This window comes from Uloborus diversus, chromosome 8 (assembly GCF_026930045.1).
Source record: "Uloborus diversus isolate 005 chromosome 8, Udiv.v.3.1, whole genome shotgun sequence".
In the NCBI taxonomy this organism is placed as follows: Eukaryota; Metazoa; Arthropoda; class Arachnida; order Araneae; family Uloboridae; genus Uloborus; species Uloborus diversus.
In genome coordinates, this window is record NC_072738.1 from 54271257 (window position 1) to 54287129 (window position 15873).

General features: G+C 35.0%; 1 protein-coding gene across 1 annotated transcript in view; it reads right to left on the minus strand.

Annotated features, from left to right (window-relative positions):
* The window catches only part of LOC129227424 (pancreatic triacylglycerol lipase-like), a 105073-nt gene extending 89339 nt beyond the window's left edge, over window positions 1–15734 (minus strand). Inside the window, exon 1 of the mRNA XM_054861978.1 lies at window positions 15635–15734. Coding sequence (XP_054717953.1) covers window positions 15635–15695 — 61 coding nt within the window. The 5' untranslated portion in view covers window positions 15696–15734. The remainder of the gene's footprint in view (window positions 1–15634) is intronic.
* Window positions 15735–15873: the final 139 nt, after the last annotated feature.

The window sequence follows — 15873 nt, forward strand, 5'->3', positions numbered from 1 at the left end:
CTGCATCCTAAACTCAAAAACCCTCAGCCATAAAAGTTATGATATCTAGTTTGCCCGCCAAGTATCTGCCAAACTATCATCCTCCATCTTCTCCTTTTTCATCACAGCTACTTCCATTAGAACCTCCTCCCACCTTCAACTCCTCAGAAATATGGATAGATCTTTTAAATTGTTTATCTTGTTTAGCGGGAAGCTTTTCAAAGTGAAGAGTGGTTGCTTGGTGAGCAAAAAGCTTCCCGCCAAACAAGATAAACAATTCAAAAGATTTATCCATATTTCTGAGGAGTTGAAGGTGGGAGGAGGTTCTAATGGAAGTTGCTGGATGAAAAAGGAGAAGAGGGAGGATGATAGTTTGGCAGATACTTGGCGGGCAAACTAGATATCATAACTTTTTATGGCTCAGGTTTTTTGAGTTTAGGATGCAGGTTTTCTTTTTTGTGCGGAAAAGTTAAAGGTTTTCTTGGCGGGGAAATTTTTACAACAGGGTTGTTTTTGATGAGATTTAATACATTACCTGATAGCTATTCTTACGTTCAAATACTAATAAGAGTACTAATAGATTTAGCACACGCCATAACCAGGGAAAACCTTGAGGTAAAGACTCCTGTTAATGTAAAAGATGGGGATTGTAAACGGTATATATTATTGCAGAATATTGAAAGAAACAAAACATTAAATGAAATTGCTGCAACATAACATTTCAGTGCACAGACAAAGTTAGAACAACCTCTTATTACTGCGACCCTTCCGTTATAATGACCGATGCATGAAGTACCGTATGTTTTTGGTGGCCTTTATTTTTTTTTCCCTCAAAACGGGACATTTAACAAATCTACCATGTGTACATTTTTTAAGTCTCATATTTTTCAGTTAGTGCTTGTTACAGAAATGAACACTTTAAAAATTTAAAAAAAAAGTAGTATTGTAATTTTAATGCACGTATGTTGAATTTTTATGTCAAAAAGTTAAATTAGTTTAAAGGCTGGATATGATTAAGTAAATGAAGTACTTAATTTCATAAAAAATATAACATTCAAAAAATGTTGAGGTTACTAGAAATTGGCTATCCATTTCGGCTCTTTTCAAATAAAGTGAAATAAAGAATTAAAGATTCATCAATTTCAAGTTACTCTTAGCAATAAATAGAATAAGTGAATACAACTGAACCTATATAGGAACATTTTGTTTTGTGGCCGCCTCTCGTTTGTTTACAGTAACCGCTCTTTTATTAGGCATAGAATCTCACGAGGTTTTGCAACACTTCTTACGTCATTTCAAAGGTGCCAAACTTCATTTGTCGTACTTCTTTTCTGCATTTTCATTTTAAAAAAATACTTAAATTAAAAGAAAAAAAACTATTTTTGTTGATTTATCTTGAAAAAATGATAAGATTTCTCAAACTTGCAACATTTTTGGCCAATAATGTAGTTAATCTTTCTATCTGACCTCCTTAGATTTGATGCTGTTTTTAGAGCGAGAGCTGACTCACCAATCATTCTATAATAGATTTGTCTTGAGCGATTGTTTCAATTTTTTATATACACACTATTAGCTCATTAGTCATCATCATTCCTAACTCTTCACAACCTTTTACCGATAGATAGTATTTCCCTCCAGAAGGTCACGTGTTCGAATTATCAGTGCCTGACATTACATCATTCGTATCCTCGCTTAACACATCATCGCACCGTTGCCAATCGTAAAACACAAATAATTAACCACCGCTGCAAAAAGCTAACTCTCAACACCTCATCACCTACGATTCCCCAAGGCGTTAAAATTACAAACTAAACATGAATCATTAGCATTTATTTTTAAAAATTCCATTATTCTTTGTAAGGTCATCCAATTCACGCTTAGGAAGTCAAGGCAATCTTAGGTTCTTCCTAGATTATTATGGAAAATAAGTTCTATCGGTTCACTGGTAATGGATTTTTTTCCCTCATTTTCTAGTGGCAACATGATAATGTGCGAATAAAGAAATAAAATAAAACTAACGCGGTAAAAATGACCGGAAAGGTGGTATCTTTTTCGTTCGCACTTGTTGAGTGTTCTGTTTTGGGTCATCTGGATTCATTTGCGACCTTTATATGTATATTAGACAGTTCCGAGTCTCTGTCATTAGGATTTGTTCCGGTTCAAACAGTACAGTAAAAAATACATATATAACGGATCTGTTACACTGAGAGTACTGATTGAGATCCTACTTCATAATGATCAAGAAGTTATTTCCTGTTGCCACAAAAAAACCTCAATCATCGATATTAATGCAAGTTGAAAAATAATGAATGCTAAGTGAAGTTACAGCAGTAATAATGACCGATAAAAAGGATAAAAGATGTTCTCATGATTTAGCATACATTTGAATATTGGTTTCATTTGTTTAATTGATTCTATTGATTTGGTTTTCAATATTTTCTGTTGCCACAAAAAAAAGTTCACGTCAAAAAAAAAAAAAAAACAATAATGCGCTGTAAAAAAAAAAAAAATCCGAAACCTTACTGATTATTTCCGTGGAACGATGCAGGATTTCACTTATTTCCCTGTAAAATAAAGCATCTATGCAAAAAGGTTTCCTGAACGACTTCAAGTTGCACTAATACAGACTGGAGTGAAAAATATTTTTAGCCGCCACACAGTGAACATCCCGAAAAGCTGGCCAAAACCTCAAAAATGAAAATTTGATTCGTGAAATTTTGACTTGTGGGATGGATAGAGGGATAACTGCTGCGTTAAATTTCAGAAGAACAAGGGTCTATCCTTATACCTACGTTTGTGCCATTGAGTTAGTTTGAAAGTTAGTTTTCGTGCAGAGCGCACGCGTGTCGCTAGAACGTAACGAAAATAAAGCTATATTATAAAGTCTATAATTTTGAAGTGAAGCGTCCAAATTTTAATCTACAACATAGAAACGATCTCTGCAGGTATGTAGAAAATGTTTTCACATTGATATGATAGAAATTTCATTTGCATCCTGTTAGAATAAATTAAAATTCTGTGCCCTGACAAAAGCGAAATAATGGTAGAGATTTCGATTTTCAACTAGATGAAAAGTTATATATAACGCCATATAACGCTAAGATTGAACTTTAGGGCTTTAGTTCACTCCCTTATCTTACGAAATTCGTAATTATTAACTGCCATTAGCTGCCTAACATGTTATTAAGCGCTATGTTAATTAAGCGCTTTTACGTGATTCTTCAAGTTGTTTCAAGTTGCCATGAAATAGATTGTGAAAAGTTTCAAGTATATATACAGTAAAAACTGCAAGGAAATTTGTCGAATTATATCCGTGGTATTACATGCCTACTTCGGTGCAAATTTTTGATTCACGGTTCACAAATAATAGCACATGCATTACTACCAATTGGTCAATTATCAGATGATGGGCAAGAAAGCAGAAACAAAGGTATTAAAAGATATTGCAAAGATTTTTCGCGAAAATGTTCGAGAGCTAAAACTATGGAAGATATTTTCAATTGGCTCATAATATCTTCTGATCTGTATATTTCCAGTAGTAGAAAATTGCCACAAAGAAAAAAAAAAAAACTATGGAGCTTATCACAGGAAGGTGTATAGAATTATTACTTTCTCCTACTGTAACTATTACAACAAGAACGCGAACAGAAAGTAGCTCTACATTGGACATCGATTCGGAAACAGTCTGATTTTAACTTAAATTCGGAATTTGAAATAGATTTTACTAATCGATTGATAAAATGTATTTTATTTCCCAGTATAAAAGTGGATTGTTTATTTTTTTGTTGTCATTCTTTTTTTCTTTCTTTATTATTTTTAACTTTTAAATATTTTTAATTTCTTAATTTAAAAATATTTTTTTATATAATAAATAAAATATTTCCATTTTGCAACAGATATTGGTTATTATAATAGGCGACTTTGAAAACCACCATATATTAATTTTTATAAAATCTTTACATTTTTTTACACATATGCGTTCACCATATTGGATCTGAAATTTTGTTTACAGTAATTTTGACTTCAGATTTATAATCGGCGACCTCAAAAACCCCTATATACCAATTTTGGCTCAAATCTAAGTTTATTTGAGGTTTTGGCCAGCTTTTCGGGATTTGGCCCCACTGTGTGGCAGTTTAAATATTAACTGAGTCTATTTATTACGTGAATCATCTTTAGTAAGACTACGGCTTGACCAGGTTGACTAAACTCCCAATGGAGTGCGAATTCAGTCTCCGGATAACTGCACCTTTGCAAGACAAGAATTGTAGGCAAGGGAGTTTTTTGGTTCTTACTTGCAATTATGCCTTAGCACTTTAGTCCATATGTTGCATCGATGCTCCTGGAGCCTTCTTAGTAAACGTGGAAGGATCTATTGAATTGTATTAAATCTCGAATTTCCCTGGACAGCTCTAGACAGCCTTTAACCAGTGAGTTCATCATATTCTTCAGAAAAATTCAAGGTTTATTTCAGGAAGGTTGTTGATTTTTAGCGGAAAACGTTGCTGGATTTTGCAAGATATATTACTGACAAAAATTAGACGACATATCAGCTGCCTATTAATTTCCAGGAGCGTTTCTGAATCGTTTTTACAGTGTGATAATAATGAGTGGAATATCTCAGAGCCATAATGTTCAACAAATAATCATTTGAACATATGGACTTTTTTTTTCTATTTCGATTACATTTTAATCGTGAATTCATTTTATTCGTTTTTGTTTTTAAAAACCTGAAAAACTATTTTCTGTCACCTCAAAAGAAAAGAAAAAGAAAGAAAAAAAAAGAGGGAAAAAAGAGATAAAAACTTATCAAACATAGATTTAAATATAGAAGACTTCGATTGCAGCCAGGGCCGACGAGAGGCCATGTTAGCATAGTCGGAAACTAGGGGCTCGTCCCTTGAGGTGGACCGGCTCCAAATCAGCGTATATTATGCAATCGACAAGTTTTGTTAAGAGAGGGTGCCCGGCAACAAGACAGACAAGATGACAAGGGGCCCTAATTGCAACACAAAACGATCTTGTCAGTTACATTTGAATAAACAGGCCGAGTTAAGTTACACAGAACAAGTATCCTGTTTCCTACATAAGTATTCATCATATTCACATTAACAACCCAATTATATTTCACTACTTTTTTCATAATTTAGCTAAACTTAATGTTTAATTTCTATAAGGCTCTTTAGGCTGTTAACAATTTTCTGTCGGCTAAAAATAACATTTTACATTGTAATTTAAACCATACACATTAGCTAAATTTTGCCTATGGGAGCGAATCTCTTTTTTTTTAAAATCTCTTTGGGGGCTAAAGATCAAGATTGCGAATTTTTTTCTTGTTGTAAGCAGCAGTATCAGCAAATTTATCAATCGCCATCCCGATTTTCTAGTCGCCACTTTTTTGTAAACGAAAAAAAAACTGCATGGTAAATTAGCTTTTTAATTGCTGTTAGGGAACAAAAGTTATCCGTCTGAATTAAGTTTAATGTAACTAATTAACGGCATCAACGCTAAATAGCAGTACGGATGGGTTGCAGAAAGTGGCGCCCTGATGGCAAATGATACATATATTTTTAGTCACCATTTTTGTTTAATTAGTAGTCACGTGGCGAGCGGCGATCGCTATTTTAAATCATTACAAGGGGGGCTGCAAATGGTTTCGTTCCCACGGAGCTCTCGATGGAAGGTCACGGGAGGTTACTGTGACTTTCCAAAATTTCCATATTCTGACGATTCGACAAAATGAGCATCATTCGGCGAAATTTGGAGTTCCATTCGGCAAAATTATCATCATTTGGCAAAATGATCACCATTCGGCTAAATTTGGAGTTCCATTCGGCAAAAATATCATCATTCGGCAACATTTGGAGATCCATTCGGCAAAATGACCATCATTCGGCGAAATTAGAGTTCCATTCGACAGAACTATCATCATTCGGCAACATTTGAGGATCCATACGGCAAGTTGAGAATTTACGCCCTCCCAAATTCCCAAAAAATTTAAATTCGTGGCACCCCTGGGCCCCGAATCAACAAATCGGTCAATTACCCACTGACAAGCCCGGATGAGGAGACGGAGTGAATGTGAGGTAAAGGAGTCGGAGTCGGGAGTCGAAGGTTTACATTTCCAAGATTATCGGGCTCGGTCATTTTTCTCTCCGAGTCCCCAACTCTGTTAGTGCTGCAGAGTAGATGAAGCTGAGCACATTTTGGAGCAAAGAAGTTAATGCCGAAAATAAAAAAAAGAATTCTAGAGTCGGAGTCGGAGTCAATTTTCTCCCAGAATCCCCAACTCTGTCGGTGCTGCGGAGTCGATGAAGCTGAGCACATTTTGAAGCAAAGAAGTTAGAGTCGAAAATTATAAAAAGAATTCTTGAGTCGGAATCGGAGCCGGAGTCGATCATTTTCGCCTCCGACACCGCAGCCCTACGCACTACACACACAGCAGCGTGATTGACTGTGGAGAGGGCCATTTCCGCTCAGCTCGCTGTCGGAGAGAGGTCAAAAAACCCATCTTCGGAAGCTAACTGAGCAACGACATCTAAATGATAATGGATTTAATTGTCCCGCTTGCCGAGCGTGCATGTTGGGTAGTCACGGCCCGCGAGCCCGTTTCGCTTCCGTTATTTCCGTTCGTTTTTGTTCGTTCTTCCAAAATTTAACGCCGGGAAGGAGAGCTGCACGTGAGAGGATCATGTTCGATGCATATCAACGACTGTCAACTTGAACTCGGCAATTAAAAAAGAGAGAAGAATGAATTGGAGATGAATCCTGCAAAAGTGCGACCAGTCTGAGCAAATATCCCGCGTTGAACGAGGAAGTATAGCAATGTGTGCTCGCTCGTTGACCCACCGTTTTGCCAAAAAAGGGCATATTTTGTAAATGGAGCATTTTCAAACAGTATGGGATTCACTTCTTGGTTTCCTTCTAATACAACGATTTGACCAATTTTTGTTGCAGTTATGTCCAGGGTCCGACAAATCCATGTCACCCGGAAGACTAAAACATTAGTCCCCTGGCGACTAGTTTTCAGTAAAAGAAACTTTTTAAAGCTATGTAACACTGAATTCTTCTACAAATTCTGAGAGATAACTTGTCTTGAGCCTAAAAGTTTTCCTAGCGCCTAAGAACCATTTTTCCCCTTAAAACGGGACATTTACCAATTTTAGGCATCTGCAGGGGCGTGCACAGAAATTTTTGGGCCCGCAATAAAAATGATTTTTTTCGCCTCCCCCCTCCATATTATTTACCCCCAATATTTCACGCCTAGTTTTACAAATATTGGGCCCCCTTCAGGCTCGAACCCGTGCCAACAGGTGTCCCTTCTCCCCCCCCCCCTATGCACGCCACTGGGAATCTGCATTTGAATATTTCTAACAAAATAGCCTTTATTTTAATATTTTACAAAAGACAAAAACAGAAATGAACACTAGAAAAGAAAATAATTGGTGTAATGTTTTAATGTACATGTAATGTAATTTGCTTGAGTACTTTTGGTGCTGATTTTTCATAAAAAAGAATAAAATTCTAGATAGAATTTCATACAACTTATTTTTCAAATCAACATTGTTTTAAGAACTGTGATTTGCAGCAGAGCATTTTGGTTAGTCCACAAATTAGTCATAAGCAAAAATAGCTTTTCTATGAATGCATTAGGCCCGGAGAAACATAAAATGTGCCCGAATCGAATGTACCGAATTTGGAGAGGACGCTATACTTAGCAGAGAGTTCAGAAGAATAAAATTAGATACCAATACTCAGTAACATCTATTAAAAACTTAAGTACATTTTTACGTGAGTTCCCTCAGAAGCTTTTTCAGCTCCCTTAACAGCCTTTTCTGGATACTTTCCGTTTCGGGAAAAGTTTTGTGCCACTTTTTAATGCTGTTTTTTTTTTCTTTTTAATATTATTATTATCTTTTTTCTAATATAAACTGTTCAAAACCTTCTTTGCAGTTGCACGCCAGATACCAATTTGTGCCTACTCTTGCGATGACGCCATTTTCTCTTGGTTCATCAGGTGCGTCAGATGCGAGAAAAAAAAACTGCCTGGTAACTCTAAGAATTCAGATACTAAACTTGATCAAATATTGTATTTTGAACAGGGTTTCTTTTCTTCTTTTGTACTATCATTACATCCCTCAACTCACCATGAAACATACTCCAGAACGGAGAGGTGATTCCAGCGACAACATTCTGACCATTTCCAAATGATGTCACCACCTATGAATGACCTACCTACCTGCGCCTATTAAGATTTTTTCCCCGAAAAGATGTTCGCAGACGACATTTATTTCTTTTCATCCTCGATTCCAATTTCACGGAGGACGTAACAGTCTGTTTAACACAAATTACTGCTCGCGACATAATTTGCTGTCATAAAAGACGGACAACAGCCGACAATGGTGGTAATACCCTTTATGTGTTCAAATAACCTTGTCCAAGAGAGCTTTGTTTTCAAGGTAAAATGCGACACTACAGAATTTATTTGCAAAAGTAGAAGTCTCACTGTTCTAGAAGTAAAAAAATATTCAAGCCGTTATTTATTTCAAGATTTTTTTTTTTTTTTTTTTCAGTGCGCATTCTTTTTATTCTTTTAGCGCTAACAGCTTGTATTTTAGTCAAAAAATTATAATGGAGTTGTTTCCTTTAGTAAAAAGTAGTACTTTTTGTCACTGAAATTGATAGAATAAGCAAAAAATAATAATAATAATAATAACATGGACCCAGAAAATACTTTCATTTTCCCAACAGTTATTTTTTAATTAATTTTTTTAAATGTCCGATTTTTCAAACAAGGCGTGGTCTTGATGACGTCACAAATGATGCTCTTTGGCGCATCTTTCTATCGCGTTTCCACGTTATGACAATTAAGAAGCGAATTAAAATTGCGGTCTACGCTTGCTATCAAATATATCGTTGCCAATACACGTGAGTAAAGAATGGCATTTCATCATTTGCGATGTCATCGGCAGAAGCATAAACAATGACAGCGCATCGATTTAAGTAATTTTTTAAAAATATTAAACTTAAACAAATTATTTAAAAAATGGTCAGATCCTATGCTTTTAAGCATGCTCTTTCGGAAAAAAAAAATACTTTTAAAATTTTGGAAACGACCCCATTGTTGTTGTTGTGTCCGTAATAAACTACTGCGACTGCGAAAAGATTGGTGCATTGCCTCGAAAGGTTGAACTTCTTTTTTCCAGATAAAACAACACACGAAAGATTTACAGCACATAGAGAGGAAATAACACCCAGGGCACCAGCGGAAATCGAACCCGCAACCTCCGGCATATGCAGCGAAGCTTCTACCACAGAGCTACGGAGGCTCCAAAAATTGTAATTAAGTTTACGTAATTGAAAACTCTTACGTTAAGTCTTTAATTAAGGTGATCAGCACTGTAAAAAAATACCGAAACGTTTCTGTTTATTTCCGTGGAACGTTTCGGGATTTCACAGATTCGCATCGATTTCAACGTCAAATAAAGAATTTTTGCAAAAAGGCTTTTCTGAACTGCTACAAGTTACATGAATGCAGAATTTCACCGTTGGGAAAAATATTTTTAGCTACCAGTTTAAAGATTGACTGAGCGTGTTTATTAAGTGTATCGGTTTTAGTTCAACGACAGCCTGTCCAAATTAATTACGCTGACAATGAGAGCGAATAAGCCACTGACCAGCTGCAGCTTTGCAACGAAATAATTGCAGGCAAGGGTGCTTACTTGCAATTTTGTCTTAGCTTTGAATATGGCTGCATTAATGCTTTTGGAGCTTTCATGGTAAATCAGGAAAGTTCTCGTCAATCACATTTTACCTACCTAATTTTTCTTGAAGGTTCCAGAGACATGAATGGCTACCGGGAATATTTTTAATTCTTCAGAAAGTGCAATAAATAAATAAATAAATTTAAAAAAAAATTACAAAGTCGCACAGGAGTTTGAGGGAGCAAACAGAAACATTCGTGGGTGCAAAGAAAAAAACCTATGGCGCACACGTTCGAGGGCACAAATAGATTAAAATGGAAAGAAAAAAACGTTCGAGGGGCAAAGCAAAAAGAAAAGGCACACAGGTTCGAGGGGAGGAAAAAAAAGGAAGGTGCACAGAGGGCGTTCGGGGGTGCACAGGCGGATGGGCGCATCGGATCGCAGGTCGAAGGGCAGGCGGGGCAGTCCGCCCCTGCTAAAAAACAATTCGTTTGAGAAGTATTGCTTCTAATGCACGTACATGAGTACATGCTCTCATTCCAAGGAGTTATTAAAAAACATCGAAAAGAATTTAATAGACGTAAAAGGAGGCAATGTGGGGTCTGCACAAGACTTGTAATCTTCAAAATGTAATGCAATTTGCTGTTGAGAAAAACTACAAAAGATTTGCATTCGCACAACTTTTTTCCTCCAGCAGCATAATTTGAACTGCTAGCAGCTGTCAGAGGGTGAGGAGTGCGTTTCTCATTAGAATAAATTCGCTTTTGTCGTTGCCACACACATGATGGTAATTAAATGCGTCTTATGTTTCCTCACTTTAACAAAAACAGATATTTTAGTCTACTGTCTCTTAAAAATAAATAATAAAACAGACATTTTTAAAGCGTATAAAAGCAAAAGAATCTTATATTAACTGCGGAAATATCATCATATCAGTCGCAAAACTGAAACAAAACGATTTTATTAATTAGCAAAAAAGTTTTTAAAAAACAAAAACAAAAACAAATTATTAAGATGCTGTATATGCATTTGTCAATCTGTGTCCAAACCCCCTGAAATGACCTGTAAGGTAGGCTTGCCAGACGTCCCGTTTTAACCGGGACAATCCCGGATTTCAAACAAAATCCCGGTGTCCCGGCCAGTTTACTTCACGTCCCAGAAAAAGATACATTTAATTACAAATTACCAAAGAAGTCTAAAAAAATTAACTGTGAAGAATTATTTAGGATAATTACTTTATCATTTGTAGCATTGACTTGCAAAATTAATACCGGATTAGTTTGTGAGGTATTTCACAAGATTAAAACCCAAAAAAACTGTTAAAGAAATCCTATTAAATGAAAAAGATATCTAAATTATTGTTCAATTTACATGTACATTCAATTTAATAAATTAAATATTTACATCTAAGAAGTGAAATGTTCAAATTTTATCTGCTTATGTCATTTCTTATTACCCTCTGTTGTAGGTTCATCATTGGAAACCATTTATTCATAGAATTGATAATAAACGGCCCCATAAAACCCTCCAAAAATCAGCCACAGGTGTGTAACTTTTTGAATACTAGTGACACGCTGGGGGGGGGGGGGGGGATAGCATTCCGGTGTACCGGTTGAAAATTTCAGAAATCTGGCAAGCCTACTGTAAGGGAAATATAACCTTTCTGTTCAAAATAATGCTAGATCGTATACATATACATGATTTTTTCATTTGAAAAACGTTCAAAAAAGCGCAACCATATGATTGGTGAATAATTAGTCCAAATTCGAACGTATTGATCGTAAACAACGTTTGACGAATATGCAGATTTTTTTTTTTTTTTAATATCAAGGCTCTTTCAGGAGTTGCTCAGTAATTCAAGCAGTAGCTGAAAAGTTTCTTAAATTTTTCAATCACACTGACTACTGTCGAAAGAAATCTCTAAAAACAATACTTTTGAACAAAATTTGGAAACATTTAAGTTTCTGAATTTATACTTTATTTATTGCCTTCCGAATCGAAATATATATATATATATATTGTACTTGCCATGGTCTTAATTAATGACTTAGGCATAGACTTAACCTGCGGGGAAAATTCCAGTGTGAACTTCTGACATTCTAAGTTTCTCCAGACGTGAAAAGATTATGAACAGTGAAATTTTATTTCCTGGTGTAAATTTTTATGATGCAAATTTCGCTTTTATTGTTTACTAGCCGCCTTCGGGGCTCCAGTTCTTTCTTTTTTTTTTTAACTAACTCGTTTCTATATTTGCTTCAAGTTACTTTATCATGGTGCATTCTTCAAAATTTAATCAAACTGAAAGTTATTATACAGACTAGAAAACCACCCGTCATGGTATGACGAGTGCAAATTGTTTATTATTAAAAAGATTTCTTGTAAAATTTGTCGGGTTCAAGTAAATATATAGGATAGAGAAATGTTTAACATTGATTGAAAAAAAAAAAATGCACCATAAATTTAACGACACGATATATTTTTTTGTCTTACACCTTGTGAAAATAGTTCTTTATTTCGTTAAATTTTCATAATTGAGACTTTGGATTTTGGTAACTAATAAAATGGAATAAAACGTGCATCTTGTTTTGGCATACTGGCTTGAGCCGAAAACGAATCGCCGAGTTGTCTATTCCAAATGCCTGACCAAAACAGTTTGATTATTGGATTTTGTTCAGTCTTGTCAAAACATAGCACTTCTCTGCTTGTAGAACCCCCCCCCCCCCCGTTGCCAAAAATTATTATCAAATCTATATATATAAAAATGGAGTTTGGTAAATTTGTTCCCTAAGATATCAGAAACTACCCGGCAGATTTGGCTGAAACTTTCACCGTTTGTTCAGTTTGGTACTGGGAAGGTTTATAGACCAGTTCGATAAAAATCCGATTAATAGTTCCCATTTTATTCCAATTTTAATCCCAATTTTCGCATAAATGCCCCAATATGGGGGTGGAAAAAAACGTGCACATATTAAAATTATGTGTCCATCGAAAGCGCTTATTTTTCTGCTGAAGATGGCATCTGTTAGAAAGTTCTAAGTTGTATGAAAAACGAGTTATGGGCTTTTTTTGTTCCATATTCGAAGGCTTTCCTCAACCCAATTCATTATTTAGTGTATCATCTCAACTCCCAGTTCATAGTTAGAATTCTGAATGTTTTTGTGTTTCATCTGACTGTTTGAGGCTTTTCTCAAGTCAAATCTTAAAGTAACGTTTTTTTTCCAAGATTGGCTAATAATAACTATAGATTTGGTTGATTATTTTCCATTTAAACGGAGCTTTAGTGTAATTAATGTGTTTTTTTTTATTATTTGTGCTGATTGGATTTTTTAATCATTATCCAATCTAACAGCAGAAACCTCGCCAAAATTTATGCAGAAAGATTTCAGTAGCGGATGCATTTGGCAGTTTTTTCAACTGTCACGGTTTTTGAAGTCAAAGACTACGTAATAATATTTGTCAGCTTTCACCATGTAAACAAAATATCGTCAATCAAAGAATCTTTAAAAACTTTTTTTACTGTAAAATAATCCAGCAACTAAATTAGGCAAATCCATAAACAGCACAAAAACTTCCATTAATGTGACTTTGTGCACACAAATTCAAACCATTGCCAAATTTTACTACTTATTTTGGAAACATTACGGATGAAATTGTTTAGCGCCATTTTATGGTGACCAAAAGTATCTTAGCATATGGCGACAATATCTCTTTAACAAAAATTAGTAACATACCGTTTTACAAAGTAAGGAGGGGGAGCATTATCCAAGGTATCCCAAAACGATTCCCGCAAATTCGGTAATATTTTAAATCGCACCAAGAACCCACAATAATTAAAATTTTCCAAAATAACTAAAGCAAGTTTAAGGGGATCACAGTGCGCGGCTACATTTTTTTAAACAGTTCGTTCTTCAATAGACATGCAGAGAAGGTAAGACTCAATGTAAAAAAAAAATAATAAGTATTAACTGATAAATCTTTTTAAACATGTGACGTTTAATTTCATATTTCGGAAATTCTTCAAATTTGTATACGCTTAAATTTCGTGTTTTCGTTTCTAAATGAATACTATTTTGCTCTTTTTACTTACTGCTACTTTAGTTTTATGAGTAAGGAAAAAGCTAGATTTTAAGTCACGTCAAAAAGGTGTGTTTTAAGTTCTCTCACTTAAAACAGAAAACAAATGCAAGTAACGATTGTTTCTGATAATTATTGCTAACCCAGGCAACGCCGGGTATTTTTGCTAGTTATATATAAAATTACTGAATTTAAGTGCTCCAACGATGAAACACAATGCCATCTCTCACATGCTGCGGAACGAGTTTCATGTTTTATTTTTAGTGACGTCAGAGCGAAGTGAACATGGTTTACGTTAGAACCGCTATATAGACAGGCCGACGCATCAGCTTAAGTTTAGCCATTTTGGATCGGATGTTTCACTGTTGCACTGCTTGGGTTACCACAGCACAGTTTTGGGTTTTGCCAAATTTGCCGAAAATAATACTTTATTTAATAAACAAAACATGTGCCGCTAATAATCGCTCGCATTGAACAATCACCAAACGCGAACAATCGCCAGAAAAGCCAAGCAATCAAACTCGCGCTCCGATCCAAAAAGGTTGATCTTAAGCTGATGCGCCGACTCGTATATATAGGGGCCTTTGTTTACGTTAAACCTGTGGGCACGGAAGTCCTGTATGTCGATCGTATAGCAATTACCGCGGGCACATGACACTGAAAAAAATTTCCTTCCCCTCCAGTTTCATGTCAAAATTGTTTCACTAGGGATGAATGGTGGTTTCACATAGGGATGATTTAGGCAATTACCATCCAATTTAGATGTTCAACCTCTCCCCCACTCGAATCAGTGGCAACCGTACTTTCCAGGATAGAGCTATCAATGGACACACCAACAACTATATCAAGCTATTGCTAGAAAATGACTTCAACAGTTGGAATGCAGAACAAAAATATAGTTTTACATTCTAGTGAGAATTAACTAAAACGTCTCAGATTTCCCTGTATAAAGTAAGCCTTATATCTAACATAAATCCAAAACTCAAATAATGTTTAATTTACAGGTTTGCCATGTTGACTAGTCATTCGTGAATTTATAAATGTTAAATCATGAAAATAAAAGCGAAAATGAAAAAGAAAACGTCAATTTCACTATTTTGAAATTGAATAATGAAATACATCGCTTTAAATTGTTTTCATGTGTAATGCATCGAATTACATAAAAAACAACCGATTTTCAATTTTTCAAAATGTAAAAAATCTTATAAAATTTATTTTAAAACTCTCTTGGAATATAACACTTTTGATTTACGTGCAAATGATTACTGATTTTAATTAATTTCTCTATTTTTTCTTACTAATAAGTCCACATTTATTAAAATGAAGGCAACACTGGAAAAGAAGAAAGTCTCATTCATTCCTTTCTTTTCTTTTCTTTTTTTTTTTTTTCTAAATTTCAATCTTAACACATTCGTCATTTTCGAGTACAATTTTCAGCTGTCTCAATAGTAGAAAAAAAATTTATGTTTTCTGGACAAGTCAAAAACTCATTGAATTGTAAAATTATCACGAGAAGTAATTATTTTAAAAAGAGATTGAATAATGAACCAAAAAAAAAAAAAAAAAAATACAACTGCAAAAATAAAAATTGCAGAAGAAAGTCCAAGTTTCGATGAAATTTCACCTTGTACAGGTTTTTCCGTGTTTTAAAATAGTATGAAAAACTTTTAAAGTGCAATGTTTCAGAGATGATTTTTCAAAAAAATTATTTGCGATTGGCTATGTCAAAAATTTAATACCGTTAATCTCAAACGCTTTTCTGTCTTGTTTAATTTTTCGTGGCAACGGTTATTTAAAATACTTTTTACCTAAATCCTGGGTAAGAATGTAAACAAATGAGCTAATAATATTCCATGTAAACAAAAGAAAGCACTCACCTGTGATGAGAAACGAGATAAGAGCCAAGGAATCACTGCTTGGAGAACTGCACATGTTCATTTTGCATTCTAATTCGGAAGTAACGAACCACTTTTCCGGTCGTCGCGGAATAATCCGTTCATGAGTCGTCTGCTGTTCTTTGCACTCATGAAAATAAATGGTAAGCGGAAGCACAAATGCGAAAAGAACGGGTTGCGTTGGCTGTCGTTTCTTCTCCCCTTAAAAAATCGCTACAAGG